Source organism: Lepisma saccharinum, chromosome 20 (assembly GCF_977018435.1).
Source record: "Lepisma saccharinum chromosome 20, izLepSacc3.1, whole genome shotgun sequence".
In the NCBI taxonomy this organism is placed as follows: domain Eukaryota; kingdom Metazoa; phylum Arthropoda; class Insecta; order Zygentoma; family Lepismatidae; genus Lepisma; species Lepisma saccharinum.
The window spans coordinates 25,095,448-25,116,061 of record NC_139248.1 but is presented as its reverse complement, the minus strand read 5'-3'; the positions used below and the strand labels follow the sequence as shown (position 1 = coordinate 25,116,061).

At 39.5% G+C, this 20,614-nt stretch overlaps 1 protein-coding gene across 2 annotated transcripts in view; it reads left to right on the top strand.

Annotated features, from left to right (window-relative positions):
• Positions 1-20,614, top strand: part of LOC146003562 (uncharacterized) — a 190,412-nt gene that overhangs the window by 151,607 nt on the left and 18,191 nt on the right. Inside the window, exons 4-6 of one of the 2 annotated variants that reach the window (XM_083141859.1) lie at positions 19,381-19,607; positions 19,759-20,021; positions 20,206-20,261. In XM_083141859.1, the coding sequence (XP_082997985.1) occupies positions 19,415-19,607; positions 19,759-20,021; positions 20,206-20,226 (477 nt within the window). In that variant the 5' untranslated portion in view covers positions 19,381-19,414 and the 3' untranslated portion in view covers positions 20,227-20,261. The remainder of the gene's footprint in view (positions 1-19,380; positions 19,608-19,758; positions 20,022-20,205; positions 20,262-20,614) is intronic. The other variant, XM_083141860.1, reaches the window with a different exon arrangement.

The following is a 20,614-nucleotide window of genomic DNA, read 5'->3' as shown; positions in this document are numbered from 1 at the left end:
AAAAAATCCACAGGTTCCTCTGCAATTTTACACATATCAATGCGTACAGAAGCCCGCATCTGGTACTTATTATGAGTTTGATGCTACAAATTCATTCTCCAGTATTCAATTTGACATGCCTGATTTTGTGGTGGTACTGTTTCAGACTGGGAGACACAATATTCAGGAAAAAAATTCAAGCAAATTTGATAACTGCAACATCAAGAACATATATCTTAAAAATGGCAGAAATGAGGTTTTTCCTAGAGAAAATTATAATTTAGACATGTCCAAGGGTGATTTTCTCAAATTATATGAGGCTTTTTCGGCTTTCAAGCGTGTCACTACAGGCAATACGGATATGTATTACACACCAGATGAATTCAAAAATCAGAGACCCATGTTTGTAATTAACACTTCAAAAAGAAAACAAGTTGTGGTAAATGACAGGACAAACATTAAAATTATCTGTGAATTCCACGAGGCCTTACCAGATGACACCATATGCAGTGTCATTCTCATAGGTGAAAAATCATATGTTTATGATGTAAGAAATGAGCGGGTCACAGAGCAGTTCTAGAAGCACGATTCAAACACAGAAGCCCTTTGGATATAAAACAATACTTTACCGTCAGTTACCTACCCATTTTATAGCACCTCTGCTCGTGGCAAAAAAGCTTTTACCTACCCAGCACATTTGCCAAAAGCTGAAATACAAAAATATTGCAATAATTATTCTGTAAGTTACAGACTTGTGTACAACAAGACCAAGCCTTTGCATGACAATATCCATGAAGAAATTTCCTCAATATGATGGAATGGTCCCTGAAAAGATGCATAGTGTAGATAAGAATTTCTCTTTGAGTCCCATGACAAATGACATGTAATTTCCCTCGGAAAAGGCACAATGTAGATAAGAATTTCTCTTTGAGTTCCATGACAAATGACATGTAATTTCCCTCGGAAAAAGGCACAGTGTAGGTAATATCAACAGATATAATCACTCAGGCATTTACTAATGTCTCTTTGATGATGAATAACTCTCTGAAAAGACACAATAAAGATTATATCTATTGGCATTAATTTCCCGGGCAAGCATGATTAATTGTTGGCAGAAACATGGGACTGATCAAAAGATTGGAAAGAACATGGAATGTTTACTTGACCTCCATTCTATTGTATTGATCAGGCAGTTTTGCCCGTATTGTTGAGCTGATATTTTACCCAGATAACAAAACTCTGGTGATTCTTAATAGAGAATAATTTTGCTCTGCTGTATAACATTTTTTACCAAATTTAAGATCTGGGAGCTATCAACTAGCAGTATTTATTCTCAAAATCTCACATATGGAATGCCACATCTATCAGGACTCGAACCCAGAGCCCCTTGTTTACAAAACTACAATATTAACATTTTGCCATCAGATTTTATGAGGACTCAAACCCGAACCTTTTGATTACAAGACAATAAAAACCATGCACCACACTCCACTCGGTCTCAGAACCCAATAGATATCAATTCAAGATTCCTGGGATTTTGACAGAAAAACATACTATAAGCTTAATTTCTGGTGTGGCCAAAAATATATCACTTTTTTGACAAGTTTATGGACAAAAATCTGGCTGATGCAACTTTTGTAAGTATGCACAAATCAATCTGAAGAGCTCTTACTTTCTGAAAAATTCCCGAGGGCATTTTTTACAAAAATCTTGAATTATAAGAGCTCCACACTTGAGCAAAAAACTCATATGGGCATGTTGAGCAAGTTTTAAGTATGGCCAAAGCTGCTGGAGGGGGGTTCGTACTTTCTCGAGTTTATAGTACAGTCAATACCACTACTGTAGGGGATGGGGGGCATTTCCCCCCACAGGCAATTTCTTAACTACCACAGTGCATAATTTTAAAAGTGTAGGTCTAGTCCCGATTCGCCTTACTGTGCATAAAGTCAGGCCGGTATGGGTGGGCAGGATCAGACGGGTTTTGTATGCAGACATAGCCCATTCCGTGATTCGAATCAGGGTAACAACCATGCCTGGGTGGGTTTCGAATCCGGTACTTTTTCATTAAATTTTAGGATTTGTATCCTGTGTTTTTGGTATTCGTATACAATACTATTTATTGTAGAGATATGGAGATTATTAAACCGAGAAAACCTCGTCATGGTAATATTCACGCTTGTTTATTTCCTGGAATTGTCCGACCAGCGGGTGATCCCAAGAATGCGCTAACTTTGTAACTTCCGTTAAACAAGGAACTGAAAGGCAAACGCGTGGATCAAAACAAGATCTAGCGCGTTCGAAAGGTTTAACAACCTTTCGAAGCCTAAGATTATAAAAGCAAGCTCACTTCTGGAGCTCGCTCTCTTTTGGATTTTGACGCTCATTTGAACTACACCTATCATCGACGCTCACATGGATAAGTAGTCTCTGAATACTCTACAACACATTAACACTACTGAACTACGACGATGGAACATGGAGTTACGGCTGCCTAGCATGCTACGAGTCGCAAGGGATTGCTCGGTTTGGTGAGCCAAGGGTCGAAGGATAGAACCTTGGCACCTGTCACAATTCGGTCTGCAAGAAGCATCAGGACAAGAACATCACACACCTACCAGGTATGAACAAGCATGAATAACCTTTACATCAACTTTCCATATCTCTACCTTCCTAATCGGAGCAGGTTCAGCCAACAGATACAATTAAGCTCTACCTAAATGTATAATTGAAACTTCCCTGTGACCTCAGATCCCAGGTAAAACGGGATTACAACATGGTGGAGGTGCTTCAGGCCCTTTGCGCAATTGAGTACCCTTCTGTACGAATTGCTTTCAATTAAATTATTCTTTACGCCCCCCCCCTCCCACTTTGGGAGCATTTTTGAAAGTAAATTTTTAGTAATTCCAACTCATACTCCCACAGTACGCTTAAGATGCGTCAGACCGTGACAATTTTGTATATTACCCTATGGAATACAACCCCTCTTTTCTCTTTTTATGCCGAGTCCCCCCCCCCCAACAAAATCTAGTTCTTCTGCATAACATGTATTCAAGCATCATTCACACAGGAATGAGAACACTTGCTTATACTTATTTGACAAGCGATATATTAATGACATAAAAAACTGCATAACCATACTTTCATTTGTTCTTTGGTCAGCACGACGAACTTTCGTTTATGAATACGTCACAGATAGCATTGCACGAACACCTAGATTCCTCCCTCGACCAAATCATAGAGTTAGCTACTGCAATCACGGCAAACCCAATAAATTCACGACCTTTATCCCCACTCCCCTCTCCTCCACTAACACGGTTAAGGTCTGCTAATAGAAACTACCCTCAATTTGTCCTTGGACTGGAAACACCCACCAACAACCGACCCCAGCCCTTAGCAAGCATCCCAGCTCACGTTCCTACTCCCTCTAACAATACTAATAGCTCTGATAACGTAACTGTAGAAATTCCCACCACTAACATGGCCACCCCAATCCCAACTGCATTAAACCCGGCACCATTTAGCGGAAATGACCCAAAAGACATTGACCCATTTTTCATCAAGTTTCAAAATGTAGCACACGCTGCGGGATGGTCGGAAGCTAAGCGTAAAGAGATGTTGCCTTTATTTTTGACTGACACCGCTTTAACTTATTTTCATGACATAAAGAAACGACCCAATTTTGTAGACCTGACATACACCCATATCAAAAACGAGCTAAGTACTTTATTTAAAGGCTCGTACCTATCAGCGGATCCCGTACAGATAATTCTCGCAAGGAAGCAAATGATTACAGAACCGATCCATACCAATGTTATTGCTAAGAAGGCATTAGTCCAGCAATAATTCCCGAACGCCACTGAAGAACAAACTGTCTTATATAATCACGGGACTGCGAGCCAAATACATTGGCTATTTAACTAATAAGCACTTTGCCAAAACAGAGGAATTAATTGCTCACCTACAAAATTTCGAACGCCAGCAGTTATTGATTAATTCCCGTATGATGGAGGAAAAGTTTGAAATTGACCAGGCAATAGCACAAGCAAGCTTCCAGCAACAGACATTGACCCAGATGCCACTTCACAGCTGTTCTCATACACAGGTTTACTCCCCCCTCCCAGTTAATCCTCACAACCCGAATCAGCAGTTTGTACCATATAACCAGAGTCCATCCCCTTTCCCCCAACCATCGGCTCATCAAGTTCAAAGTCTGAAATCAAATCCTGCTCCCGTCAATAACTCTCACACAATGTATCAAGGAATGTATCATGTACCAAGTTCTGAAACCCCCCCCCCCTGCGCGGCGCCACCAGCCATAGCCACAGTGGAACATGCTCAAAGTACTGCCTCTAGTGATGAGATAAATAAACTTTCGTCACAAATGTCGAACTTAGCTTTACATTCAACCGAACAAATGAACACAGCCTCTCTTTTTATTTTTGCTCAAATGTTTTGGAATTTGCGAAAACGGCTAATCAAAATGCACATGACAGAGGGAACAGAGTTTACAACAAGGGGAATAATAACTCCTCTTCCTACAGGGGTAATAATAGTAGAGCTAATCATAGAGGAAATTTTAGATCGAACTCTCGAGGCCAATTCAGAGGTAATAATAATAATAGGTTTCAACGTCGAGATCAGACTCGAAATATGGGTAATCGCGACGATGCAAATACATCGACATGTACGTTCTGTGGTCGCTACAATCACGTGAGCGATAAATGCTTTTACAAGCCACAAAGAGACAGTAGTTTAAACTAAAATCATCTTCGACTTACAGGAACGAAATCGAGGATAATAGTAGATTAGACAAAGTTCCTATCATTGAGAGAAATGGCCTATATTTTATCAATAGTAGCATACAAGGGAAAGAAGTAGATTTACTTATTGACGTGGGTTCCCAAATATCAATTTATCCCTCCCACCTCCTTCCTACTGAAAGAAAAACATACAAGGTGAAGTCCACAATCCAAGGTGTGTCCGGATCGAAACTGAGTGTGTCTGAAATTGTAGTTCTTCCTATCATAATTGGAAAGCGTAAATATTCGCACCCGTTTAGAATTGTAGATTCAACAAATGTCCCTCTCCTTTTAGGAAATGACTTTTTGCGAACGCAGAGGTGCGAAATGTCGTTAAAAGACAACACAATAACTCTTCATCACTTAGGACGTACTCCAAGTTATAGTATTTTGAGGTCAAAGTACAAGACTCACCAGCTGTCACATGACATATTCACCCAAATTGAAAATGTAAATATGTATGAGGGAAAAGCTACCCTTTCGAACACAATTCAGTTAAGTCCACGATCAAAAACTTATATCAATTTGAAACTTACCACTACGACACCTAACACCCCTAAGCCTGTACTTTTTACCCCATCTGCTTCCCTTATGACCCAGCATCCAGTAGTCCTTCCCAATGCTACAGTAAACCCTCAGTCACCTGTCATTCACATACACAACCCTACGGAAACCACAATCACTTTGGAAAGTGACACAATATTAGGTGAAATATCGACCTGTGAAATTTTAAGTGACGTTACTTCCGTTTGGGAAAATAAAAGCGAAGATGTCGCATTTTCATACTCTTGTAATGAAAATAGCACAGTAAAACATCAAATAAGTGAAAGTCAACAGAAATTTGACCCCTCCCTCCTCACAGTTAACCCTGATATTCCCCGAGAAGAAAGAGAAAAAATCCTAAAGCTCGCATACACGTATGCAGATATTTTTCTCTGGCCAGGGGATAAATTGACTAAAACCAATGTTTTGGAATATGACATCAAGCTGACAGATGACACCCCAGTGTATGCCAAGACCTACCCTATACCCTTTCATTACAGAGAGCCTATGAAACAGGAAATTCAGAAATTATTAGACCAAGGTGTTATAGAGCGCTGTGAAGGGAGTTCCTATCGACACCCAGTCCTATTAGTCAAGAAACCCAATGGGACTTATCGTTTTATTTCTGACCTCCGCGACTTAAACAGAGTAATAGCTCCGATTTCATTACAATCCCCAGACATAAAAACCATCATGACAGAGATGGCTGGTAAGAAATAGTACTCAATTTTGGACATGTCTAGTGCATTTTTTCAGGTTCCATTAACAGAGCGTTCTAAGGACATTACCGCCTTTTCTATTAACAATCTTGGCAGTTTTAGATATGCTAGGTTATGCCAGGGATTGAAAACTTCCCCCGGTGTAATGAACCGCGTAAGCGAACTTGCCCTTAGTGGAATAGACAGTTCAGAACTTTCTGTTTACACTGATGACATTATTATTTACAGTTCAAATCTCCCACACATGATTAACATACTGGATAGTGTTTCAAAAGTTAAGACAAGCATCCCTTAAATTATCACCCTCTAAGTGTAGGCTAGCTTTTACCGAAGTAAAAGTCCTCGGTAACTTGGTATCTCAAAAGGGAATTAAGATTTCAGAGCATATTCTTAAAGCTATTTTGGAATATCCCACCCCTACCACCAAACGCAAGCTTCGTAGTTTTCTAGGACTTGTAAATTTCATTCGACGATTTGTGCAAGGATTTGCAGGACCCACAGAATGTTTATTCAAGCTTCTCAAAAAGAATGTTAAGTTTCAATGGACTGATGAACACCAGAAAAGTTTCGAAACACTGAAAGAAATGATCACTTCCGCCCCTATCCTCCGCCCTTATGACCCTAAGCGCCCCTCATATGTATACATTGATGCAAGCGGAATTGGGATCGGTGGAGCGTTGTTACAGCCCGACGAAGAAGGAAATTTACATCCATGTGCTTATTGTTCACGAGCCTTAACAGACACAGAAAAAAGCTGACACATTTTCCCTTGAAATTGCAGGTGCATATTATGTTTTGAAAACTTTCAAATTTTTTCTTATGAATCAACATTTTGTGGTTCTCACAGACAACAAAGCCTTATCCTATCTTCGTTCAACTAAACACCATAGTTCTATTTTAGGAAGAAGAGCCCTTTATTTTCAGAATTTTGATTTCGAAATAAGGCATGTCAGCGCCAGTAAAAATGAACTTGCGGATGCACTTTCCCGTGCAAGTTTACCGCTAGAAAAGACTAATCCTGACAAGAAAGATGATGATGATGCACTATTCTTTCATCAAGTATTTCATGCACAAGCAGCAGATTTTGATATTAGTTCAGAACAACGTAAATACCCCTATTTAAGAGACATTATTGACGTTTTAGAAAACAAAGACAAAGCTAGTAATCGTAAACTAGAAAAACTTTCGTATTGTTATGTACTCAAAAATGGAGTCTTATCCAGGACTAATAAAATCAAAACTGGTTATCGGGATAGACTTTGTATTCCCCATGCATTAAGAAATCAAGTTTTCGATCTTATTCATGCACACAAAATGAATGGAAGTCACCAAGGTGCACAAAAGTCATATAATTTAATGCTTATGCGCTACTTTTTCCCTAATATGAAGAAATTTGTGTATGATAAGGTTCGACATTGCATCCCTTGCCAGATCTCAAAGAAACCACAAGGTTCTAAACCACATACGCTGCAAACATTTCAACCAGCCCAAATTTCTTTCCAACGAATTCATATTGACGTTTGTGGACCACTAGTCTCTTCTAAAACGCACAAATGCAAATATTTTCTATCAGTAGTTGATAGTTGTACAAGATACGTCATTACAGCTCCTTTGGCTAATCATGATGCACAAAACATAGCAACAGCTTTAGTTGAGAAAGTCTTTCTAATCCATGGAATCCCGGAAACGATCTATTTAGATCGCTCAAAACCTAATTCAAGTTTACTTTTACGGGAGTTAGCTAATATTACAGGCGTACAACTAAAATATGTAGATACTTGTGCACATTTCACGAATGGGTTTGTTGAGAGTTCATTTAGTTACTTAAAGAAAGTTATGAGAGTCTTTGTGTTGGAGAAAAAGGCTTCGTGGTGTGACTATTTAGCTAGTGCGACGTTCAGCCACAACATTACAATCCATTCTGGATCCCTCCAGAGCCCGTATTTTACTTTGTTTGGATACAACCCAAGGATCTTAGCAGACGCAGTCCTTCCTTCGAAACCTGACAATATCTCCCAGACGAACGCACAGAGACTTGAACTCCTGACATCCATACGTAAGACCGCTCACGACAACTTACATAAACGTTACGAACAGCAGAAAAAGTACACAGACCGCACTTCTAGGCAAATACAGTACTTACCAGGTCAACATGTGTGGATTCTAGATGCCACTCCGACTCCAGGCGTGTCAAAAGCCTTTGCGTCCTCTTATAAGTATAAAGGAACTATTCTTCGCAAAGTTAACGAGAATTCCTATGAAGTCACTTTCATCGACGGACGGAGTAAACAAAAGACTGACACGATTACTGTTTCTAGGCTCGAAGCCCGCTACGACTAGTGCCATAAAAACCCTACTAACATATACGCTAACATTCATTAACACTCCACTCCGTTATCACTCTCTTTAGCCTCCTCGCTACGTACATTGCACATGCTAACATCCCATGATCCAGCATTTTCTCACGCTCATCCACCCCCCCCCCCTTTCTTCACTTCCCGTGCTCGCACTGCACTTCTTCGTTAGAACGAACTCATTTTTATTTTTAACAAGACCAGGATTACAGAATGCTATCTCAATCGTCGGAACATTTATAATACATCTCTTGCCTAATAATTAATTTCTACTGATATTTTAATGTTATTTTATATTTTGCGATTAAACGCATAGTAATAGTCAGAACATATCACTTAGCTGATTTGACTAATAAGTACTTAGCGCGTTTATGATTCTAACTAACATCCCATTTGCTGGTACATATACGCTCAAATGAAAAAAATAAAGTACAAAGAAAGAAAGAAAGAACTAAGATAGAACAAGATGAATGATTGAAAGAACAAATGAACTGCGTAGAACTTGCTGAACTTATTGGCTTTTTGCCATAGCATTTTTTTTTTATTTACGCTCAGGTGTAACGCGAACTGCTTCTTTGAAAGCTGCAATGCACTAAATATGTTAACAAAGCATATAATAAATATAGGCAAATGTTCCCACTCTCTCCTTTAATTTTATAGTTCAAATATTGATAGCATACAACATGGTATAGCTCATATCCCATGGAATTAAAACCTACTCTTTTTCCATGAACTTTCTATAAACATATTACTTACTCTTTTTCACTTCTTTTTCAATTTTTTTATTAGCAGCAAATCAAAGGCGCTTAATCCTTTGACCACAATACACAAAAAAAAAAAATCTTGCAATTGTTTTTATATACAACATTTACACATATTACAGAAGGAAATGTCTCGTAATTACTTAGTTCGTTCTATTATCGCTGAACTCCCCGTTCTTTTCTCATTTCATTCCCGGCTAAGCCGGCTATTCCAACACCAACTTCCCCCCCCCCCCGTTGCCCCCGGCGAACTTTCCTCATGTAAACCTGTCACTCATAAACAGGTCCCCTTAAAAACTCTGTCATATAAGCAACAATGCCCCTTCGCCGTCACTACCATCAGATATTACCTCCCCTTCCCCCAAAAATAATTCACCAGTTTTATATGAAAGTCCTTTTTCTGTCGACTTTATCACCCACCATCATTTATTATAACTCTGCTCCACTACCTTTTACATTTTCCTAATTTTTCCCTTTTTGCGCTTGTTTCATTCTCATTGCCACGAATGCTACCGGATGGATTCATCATGACGACCTCCTGCCTGTGCTTCCGAGCGAGAGATCTAGGCTCATCGCAGAGAACGACGACGATCTTGTGGAGTTCCAGCACCAAAGGACCCAATCCCGTCTGGACCACATGGCTGATTTTCCCATCTTCCAGGCCGCGATCCAGCTGTGGAGCGCTTTACTACCGACCCGAACCGACATCGTAGGCTTGAATTCAAGTCTGCCCTTCCATGACGTCACGGCGACCTACATCGGCAAAGCCCCTCCCACTGAGAGCGTGTTGTGTTGCCCTTGTTTACTGACATCACATGATACGCATTGTCGTTTTTCATCGACTGAAAGTGTGTTCCAGTGTTCAGCCTCCATCAAATACCGTCAGGCACACACATTTAGTACACACATATGTCATTTACAGTGCCAGGGTTGTGACCATGTGTGCTGCCACTCTCTTTAGCCTCCTCGCTACGTACATTGCACATGCTAACATCCCATGATCCAGCATTTTCTCACGCTCATCCACCCCCCCCCCCTTTCTTCACTTCCCGTGCTCGCACTGCACTTCTTCGTTAGAACGAACTCATTTTTATTTTTAACAAGACCAGGATTACAGAATGCTATCTCAATCGTCGGAACATTTATAATACATCTCTTGCCTAATAATTAATTTCTACTGATATTTTAATGTTATTTTATATTTTGCGATTAAACGCATAGTAATAGTCAGAACATATCACTTAGCTGATTTGACTAATAAGTACTTAGCGCGTTTATGATTCTAACTAACATCCCATTTGCTGGTACATATACGCTCAAATGAAAAAAATAAAGTACAAAGAAAGAAAGAAAGAACTAAGATAGAACAAGATGAATGATTGAAAGAACAAATGAACTGCGTAGAACTTGCTGAACTTATTGGCTTTTTGCCATAGCATTTTTTTTTTATTTACGCTCAGGTGTAACGCGAACTGCTTCTTTGAAAGCTGCAATGCACTAAATATGTTAACAAAGCATATAATAAATATAGGCAAATGTTCCCACTCTCTCCTTTAATTTTATAGTTCAAATATTGATAGCATACAACATGGTATAGCTCATATCCCATGGAATTAAAACCTACTCTTTTTCCATGAACTTTCTATAAACATATTACTTACTCTTTTTCACTTCTTTTTCAATTTTTTTATTAGCAGCAAATCAAAGGCGCTTAATCCTTTGACCACAATACACAAAAAAAAAAAATCTTGCAATTGTTTTTATATACAACATTTACACATATTACAGAAGGAAATGTCTCGTAATTACTTAGTTCGTTCTATTATCGCTGAACTCCCCGTTCTTTTCTCATTTCATTCCCGGCTAAGCCGGCTATTCCAACACCAACTTCCCCCCCCCCGTTGCCCCCGGCGAACTTTCCTCATGTAAACCTGTCACTCATAAACAGGTCCCCTTAAAAACTCTGTCATATAAGCAACAATGCCCCTTCGCCGTCACTACCATCAGATATTACCTCCCCTTCCCCCAAAAATAATTCACCAGTTTTATATGAAAGTCCTTTTTCTGTCGACTTTATCACCCACCATCATTTATTATAACTCTGCTCCACTACCTTTTACATTTTCCTAATTTTTCCCTTTTTGCGCTTGTTTCATTCTCATTGCCACGAATGCTACCGGATGGATTCATCATGACGACCTCCTGCCTGTGCTTCCGAGCGAGAGATCTAGGCTCATCGCAGAGAACGACGACGATCTTGTGGAGTTCCAGCACCAAAGGACCCAATCCCGTCTGGACCACATGGCTGATTTTCCCATCTTCCAGGCCGCGATCCAGCTGTGGAGCGCTTTACTACCGACCCGAACCGACATCGTAGGCTTGAATTCAAGTCTGCCCTTCCATGACGTCACGGCGACCTACATCGGCAAAGCCCCTCCCACTGAGAGCGTGTTGTGTTGCCCTTGTTTACTGACATCACATGATACGCATTGTCGTTTTTCATCGACTGAAAGTGTGTTCCAGTGTTCAGCCTCCATCAAATACCGTCAGGCACACACATTTAGTACACACATATGTCATTTACAGTGCCAGGGTTGTGACCATGTGTGCTGCCCATATTTTTAGTGAATCTACAGTTTCACGCCCTGCGTGCGATAAGAGTTTTTGTTTTGTGTTATATCGTCTGCTACAGAATACACTCTGCCAATAGCGACCTGTAGTCTACGGCGTTGCCATGGTAACATTACCTCAATGCCCCGCCCGACCACGTGTGTGTTATTCAGTGTGTACTTTGAACTCCGCAAACAGTCAACACAACAACGTGTGTTCTGCGGCGTTCCTTCACTGAGTGCTGACATGTGTTTTGCTGTTATCGTGTTGTCATGTTTACATCAACGCTCATTGAGTATCAAAACTATGCGATTATTTTTATATATGCCTCAAGACTTCGTTATTGATGCTCGTACTCTGTGAGTACACAAGAGGCTTTGGCCTACAGTTTTAATTTTTTTTCTACGTGTTTTTAATTTTTTTTTCTCAACGGTGTTTGGTGCTACGATTTTTTTTTTGATGATATGACTATTTTGGTGATCTCAATTTTTTTTATGGTGATGTGAATCTTATGGTGAATGGATTGATATATTGGTTTTCTACGGATTTTGATATGTTAATAAATGATAATTTTTAAATATAACCTCCTCCGGAGAAGGTAGTCGACCATCACAGATTGGTTCGATTAACTAAAGAAGGGGAATGTAGAGATATGGAGATTATTAAACCGAGAAAACCTCGTCATGGTAATATTCACGCTTGTTTATTTCCTGGAATTGTCCGACCCGCGGGTGATCCCAAGAATGCGCTAACTTTGTAACTTCCGTTAAACAAGGAACTGAAAGGCAAACGCGTGGATCAAAACAAGATCTAGCACGTTCGAAAGGTTTAACAACCTTTCGAAGCCTAAGATTATAAAACAGGGTGGCGACAGACCTGGAAAACCTGGAAAACCGGGAAAAGTCAGGGAATTTGAGGTGTCAAAAAAAGTCAGGGAAATGTCAGGGAATTTCGTCCTTTTTTTTTTTTTTTAATATATCGTTATGGAACTCTGCACGGGAACAGGAAATCTCGTTCGTAAGTTTCATCCTCAACTTTTAGGCCCCTTTTATGCACACCACGGCGCCAGAAAGCAGTGATGGCAGGAGGATAGAGAGAGAAAGAGAGAGAGAGAGAGAGAGAGAGAGAGAAAGAGAGAGATAGAGAGATATTTCTCTCCCCCGGGCTTCTCGGCGGGAATTTTAAATTCGAACACTCTTTGAAGGAAAATTGTTATAACTCGGGCACCATGGGAGCAATCTACTTAGGATAACTTTTGTTTTGCAGCTAAAACATCAGAGCATGCAACAGTGTACAATTTAGAACGCCGAACCGAGGAAGGGTGTTTGGGGGCACGACCCCCGAATTTCAATGGAAAAAAACATAAAAGTCTGGAGTTTCCCCCTCTTCTCCCACTATTTTGGGGAGAAGGCGCGAACTTTAGTATTCTTTTCAAAGAATGGAAATTTCTCAAGAGAGTGAAACATGTTTCATGTTCTTGGGTGCCATACAAGTTGAATAATAAGCCAAAATGTGATTATTTTTTTTTTACGAAAAATAGGTAATTTTCATTTTTGGAGGAAAATTGTTATGGGAGCAAACTACTTCGGATAAGTTTTGTTTTGCAGCTAAAACATCATAGCATGCAACCGTGTACAATTCAGAACGCCGGACCGAGGAAGCAGGCTTGGGGACACGACCCCCGAATTTCAATGGATAAAACATAAAACTTTGGAGATTGCCCCTTCTTCCTCCACTATTTTGGGGAGAGGGCGCAAACTTTAGTACTCTTTTCAAAGAATGAACATTTCTCAAAAGAACGTAACATGTTTCATGTTCTTGGGTGCCATACAAGTTGAATAATAAGTCAAAATTTGATTTTTTTTTACGAAAAATAGGTAATTTGTATTTTTGGAAGTATTTTTTAAAAAATCGGGCACTATGGTAGCAATCTACTTCGGATAAGTTTTGTTTGTCAGATAGAACATCAGAGCATGCAACCGTGTATATTTCAGAACACCGGACCGAGGAAGGGGGCTTGCGGGGCGCGACCCTCCAATTTCAATGAAGAAAAAATCTGGAGTTTGCCTCCTCTTCTCCCGCTATTTTGGAGAGAAGACGCAAACCTTAGTATTCCCTTCAAAGAATGGACGTTTCCAGAGAGAATGAAACATGTTTCATGTTTTTGGGTGCGATACAAGTTGAATAATAAGCCAAAATGTGAAACTCTGTTTTTTACTAAAAAATAGGTAATTTACATATTACTCAGAAAATTGTTATAACTCGGGCACTATGGGAGCAATCTACTTGGGATAAGTTTTGTTTTTCAGCTAAAACATCAGAGCATGCAACAATGTACAATTCAGAATGCCGAACCGAGGAATTAGGGTTGGGGGCGCGACCCCCGAATTTCAATGAAAAAACTATAAAAATCTGGAGTTTGCCCCTTCTTCTCCCGCTATTTGGGGGAGAAGGCGCAAACCTTAGTATTCTCTTCAAAGAATGGACGTTTTCAAAACGATTGAAACATTTCATGTTCCTGGGTGCCATAAAAGTTGAATAATGAGCCAAAAATGTGAAACTCTGTTCGGAAATGTGGCATGGATATGTTGCGGGGAGAGGGGGGAGGTTGGTCATCAATATGAATTTCCCAGGCTTGCTCCAGACCTGTGTCAGAGTTTCCACCCAAACATAAGAGTATATAGGTCCAAAAAGCACATTCATTTCGTAATCGGCACCATGATACCATATGGTATCATCGGGCCAGTATGACCTTACTCTGATGATATCATCGGGGGAGTAAAGGTTAAGCCTCTAAATATTACATGGAAAATGCATTGAATTATCATTTTTTTCTTGTCCGTATAGGAGTAGTAAGGCAACTTAACAGATGGAGGGGATAAGAGCCGGTGGTGTCGTCCGATAGTTGTCGGATGTCGTAGTAAGGCATTTTCTTGGTCAAACTGAAGGAACATTGAAACAAATAGGTTCCATTGATACATACGATTTTTGTCGAATATCGCCACCCGACTAAGTATCTCACTACAACATGCGACAGAAATTGCATTGATTGCAACATCCTACAAAAATTTCATGCATAAACAAGAAGAGCTTTAGACTGCAAATATGCTGCTGGAATGTATTACTCTTCTGGCTCACTTTACCTTCTTTAATGTAGCAGTGCTTACGAAGGTCCTCTTTCATCATCCTGACGTATTACTGATTTCGCACAAGTTAACATACGTTTACAATGACATTGCACTATTCTTAGATATCAAGAAGAATCCAACCAAACGGGATATATATTGAATACTATCACGAAAAAGTGAAACATAAATCTGCATTGGTGAACATTATAAAAATTGGCAAGTGCATGCTCCCAACCTCAAATTTACTGCAACACTAATATTGCAATGAAATTAACGCCACTCTCTGTCCTGTCTGTTAGTAGGGACATTGATTTTTCGCAAACGCCAAAACCGTGAAAAATGGTAATTGCTGTGAAGTTATGTTTAGGAATGTGCAGTGATATCTGGACACATTTTTCGCCCGTTAGAAATATCGAAATACTGCGTATTTGGCATAAAATGCGAATTGTTGGCGTTTTTAGCGATTTTTTTTAAAGGAATGTCCTAAAACAATGAAATGTTCCATGAAATCCAACATGCTTGTCTTTTCTAGGCCATGTTTGTGTACATAGAACATGCAAGTTTTCCAACATTTTATTCAAGAGTAAACTATAGAGTTATACGTACATGGAATAATTCCGACAGCCACATTAAATCATGTAAAAGTGGCAAGGTTTCTAACAGGAGATCGAGTGCGTATCTACAGTCACACGGGAGCAGCATCTTTAGTATTTGTCGCACGAGATATGTTTTGAATTACCAAGCTAAGTGTGCACCATCGGCATTTGTCAAGCGACTAATAATGGAGCTCAGTCGTTAGGGCGTCTGACTACTATGCGAGAGACCCGGGGTCGATCCCCTGCGGGGGAGAACCGGGATGTTTTCCACCTATTCAAACTGCTCCGGCACCACCCAGCATCATATGAAGCTGGTACCTTGAGGAAACTTTGAGGAATAAAGGTAGCCAGGAGCGTGGTGCTGATCACATCACCCCCACCTTCAGCCGTAATCAAGAAAGTGTGGGGCCCTAACTCCAAACCCCTATACACCTTCATGGAAAAGGGCAGGGGAGCTATTTACTTTTACTTCCTCAAAAATATGTTCCAACATATCAAACTGTCTCGAAAATACGTAGACCATTTGACCTACAATTTAAAATAATAGTTTAAAAGCACAATGGCGTATTAAGTTTCAGTATATTTGGCAGATAAATGTTCTAAAAAAAAAACGCGAATTTTGGGAAACGTAACACTAACAAGTCAAAAAAATACAATGCCAATTTTTGGTGCCATAATATATCGGTATTGGTCACATGAGATTGATTGATTTTAATTCTTTGGGTGCATCGCCACTTATGGCCATTATGCACCCTTCAGTATATACGGGGAAATTTCCATTATCTAAAATCCATACCTTAAAATTCAAAAATGGGGTATGGAAATAACTTTCCCAAAATAACTTTCAAGATATCAAACTCTCACAAAGAGGCGTAAGCCATGTGACTTACAATTTGAAACAGTAGTTTTAAAACACCATGAAGGTACAATTTGAGATATTTGCCAGAAAATGCGCTAAAATGAAAATGTGAATTTTCGTTAAAATAACACGTTATAGTAAAAAAAAAAGAAGAAAGAAAGAAAATACAACAATTTGAAAAAAAGTAACAAAATATCAAGGTTCCTACCGATTAGGTATAAATAAAACAAGAGTATCAGTTGTAATTTATTGCATTAGTAACAGTGATTCCTAACCTAATTTTCGGCATAATCACCACCGTTGTTCTGGCATTTGTCGTAGCATGGCACTAAATTTTGTATGCCCATGGTATATGTGTCTGACTGCAAGGACTGGAACTATCTCTACCGCAGTGTTGCTGTGAACTCCTTGCCCTGCCAGAGACCTCTTCAGTTAAACAAAGAGATGAAAGTCGGTACATTCAAGGCCAGGGCTGTACAGGAAGTGGTCCAAAATCTCTCACCTGAAGTGATGGAACACCCGCGTGTACTCAGCTGTATGGGGTTGTGCACATTTGATTGGCCTTCGTGAATTGTCTGCACCATCGTCTGACCATACTATCATTCACAACATCTGGTCTGCTCACGATTGCTGATTGCTCTGTGCCAAATTTTGAGCGTGCAAAAATCTGATTACTACACGTAGGCTACATCGCAGTCGGTGGGAGACTGTATGAGAGCTGCAATATTTAACCTAGAACTTTCTTAAAACGGCTGCATTGCAACTGTACCAGGTTACAGCTACATGCCACTTCTTCCTGCCTGCATGTGTGTGTGTCGCTCTCCGACCACTAGTGCTGCGTATAGGGAACATTGGACCTTTTTTCAGGATGCCCCTCGTATATGAACTTTCAGAAGCTTTTATTATTAGAGTGTTCCTGTTTTAATGTGTGGTTAGCTAAGTCAGGTACCTATACAATGAGATTCTATAAATTGCTTGCGTTAAATTTCTAATATCTACATACACTTTTCATCAGCATTAATGGTATAACTGCATGTTGTCAGTTTCACAGTACTTCACTTGGATATACTGTACTGAAGCAGAAATCCCATTGATAATGTAAGGAAATATGACACCAGTGGAAATATCAACATTTAATCCCGAGAATGTATAAGGAGACTGATAAATTACAAATTGCATTTCTTAATCAATCACTCTTCACTCTTATCTCATTTAGTCGTAACTTTAAAAATAATCAAGTATTTTATTTTAAACTTACTGCGTATGACAACATTCCGTAATCCCTAGCTTGTGAATTGTAATAATTTTCCAAATTCACTATTTTGCAGTTTGAATTCAAATCATAGAGAATAGAGAAATTATGTCAATTTCATAGAAGATAATATTGGTACTTAACAAAACCATACGTGGATCTGTATGAGTTTATTATTTCTATTTGTAAAAACATCGATTTAGTTTAGTTTGTAATTGTCAGGGAAAAATGTAAATTTTGTCCTGGAAAACCTGGAAAAGTCAGGGAATTTCATTTCTGCTTGTTTGTAGCCACCCTGTAAAAGCAAGCTCACTCCCGGAGCTTGCTCTCTTTTGGATTTTGACGCTCATTTGAACTACACCTATCATCGACGCTCACATGGATAAGTAGTCTCTGAATACTCTACAACACATTAACACTACTGAACTACAACGATGGAACACGGAGTTACGGCTGCCTAGCATGCTATGAGTCGCAAGGGATTGCTCGGTTTGGTGAGCCAAGGGTCGAAGGATAGAACCTTGGCACCTGTCACAATTCGGTCTGCAAGAAGCATCAGGACAAGAACATCACACACCTACCAGGTATGAACAAGCGTGAATAACCTTTACATCAACTTTCCATATCTCTACCCTCCTAATCGGAGCAGGTTCAGCCAACAGATACAATTAAGCTCTACCTAAATGTATAATTGAAACTTCCCTGTGACCTCAGATCCCAGGTAAAACACGATTACAACATTATATAGAAAACAAAATCGTTCTATACAAAATCTTTTATTAACACACTGAAATTCTATAGAAACATTACAAGTTTTCTACATATACAAACTGCTGTTTCATTTTAACTCACAGATTATAAGATATTTTACAAATTCTGTTACATTTCATGATTTATGCCCTCTATACAGAAACATCGCAGGTTTTATTTTACACCAGTGGTTACATACAGATGTTTGTTTATCAACACAGTGAACCTCTGTAGAATTATTACAATATGTAAGGGTTCCGGGTTCGATACGTGATGGAGACACAAATGGTTCGGATCCTACTTTAAACTGTAGGTTCAGTCCTGATCAGCCTTACTGTGCATAAAGTGGACTTTACACACCTAAACAATCATTTGTTACGAGATGCTTTTACATAAATGTCCGCAATATGGCCTACATAAATTTCTATAGATATAATATATTAGTCAGTGTTAGATATTAGTGTATTAGTATGTGTTAGTTACTCGTTAAGTTTCCTTTTCTTCAACATTTCCATCATTCTTTCATGCATATCTTCCCCTGTTTCTCCCATCTTCTTATTTTCACCCTTCTCATTTCTCACACCTTTAAACACCTCCATTAATTCAAAACAGATTCTTAAAGAAAGATGGGATGGTACATATTGCGCTTTCTGTACATTTTCTATAAAATCGCCAAACACTGGCGCATCTCGTTTCTTGTCAACAATGTAAGTAAATATTTTGACCAAACAGTCCACCGATACCTCGATATCTTTACATGTGTCTTCTCATTTTGCCAATAACTCTTCCGCCAGTCCATTTTCTTCACAGAAATTCACATAATTGCCGATGTGTTTTTCAACCTGTCTTCCATGTGTTTTACTCCATAAGTTTCTTCGTTCAGTCGGACCTGCTGTTGTCTCCTTAATATCGCCATACACCAAATTGAATCCGAGAGGGAGTGTCGACATCTGAAATTAGACGGAAACTATGTTAATTATGTTTTACACAAATTAATCACTTTCATATATTAATTCACACATATTTTCAGGAACACACAATCCATCACGGAGAGGTTCTGCGAAATGCATATTATCAACATCAGGCAGGCACTGAAGGCGCTGCGCATTTCGCAGAGGCTACGAGGTACATTGAGCGGTACCTGGAGGAAGAAAATAGAATTGAGGAGACCCAACAGCATGCCTCTGCTATTTTCCGGGCTCGAGGTACCCGGAACAGGGAAAGGCTCCACGCCAATCTCCGTCGGTATAGAGCCAGGTAATTATTTTTTCAGTTTATTTCTGATAACATCGTTTATTCTAGCATGCTGTTTTTCCGATTACGTATGCTACATATCTGATAACTTTTCTTTCTAGCCGATATCTACATGGAACGAAATATATTTTAATTCTTATATTTTGTTTTTCAGAATGCGTAACCGAAATGACGCTAGAGCCAATCGGCAGCGCCAACTGGTGCCTCCTGTTTCTCCTTCTATTTCTCCTACTGTTTCTCCTGTTTTGTCAGAGCACGAAGAAGAGGACGATGTCACCGATGTGGTTGAAGAAGAGGAGGAGGGACGATATACGCCCCCTCTCCCACCCCCAGCAGAAGAGGACCGGGAGCCGACCCCCCCACCATCGATCACTGTTAAACGTCATCCTCTTCTGCATTAAACTGTTGATGACACAGGTACCGTTTTTATTTTCTCACCTTTCAAGCTGTCAGCTTCAAAAGAAAGATGTATTTATGTTTACGATTCTCACTGTGTGAAGGTGATGATGGTCTTTGACCAGCGATTTGCATTGTTCTAGGTAGAACATTAAAACTAAATATTTGTCTCATACCTTTTCAATTTCCTTCACTCTCGCAACAGATGTGCCAGTCTCGGTTATGATCTCCAGTCGGTAGACTTTCATCAACAGTTCTGTGGTACGTACACAATTTTTCCTTTTTATATAGTACTGTCTCCGTGACGTATTTTCGAATTATATTCGGCACACATTGTTTTGCGCAGAGCATCCAACGCCCACGTGCCTCTCCTATCTTTTTCCTGTCCTGGGGACATACTACCAATATTTGTTTTCATTTAAAGAACACCATGTACAGTGGGCTCCCTAAGTATTTTGCTGTATTTTATTCGACGAAATAAGAACTTCAAAATTCAGCAAAACTTACACATTTTACTTAATTTACAATACATACTACCCATATTTGATTTCATTTAAAAACACCATGTACAGTGCGCTACATAAGTTTTATGCTGTATTTTATTCGACGAAGTA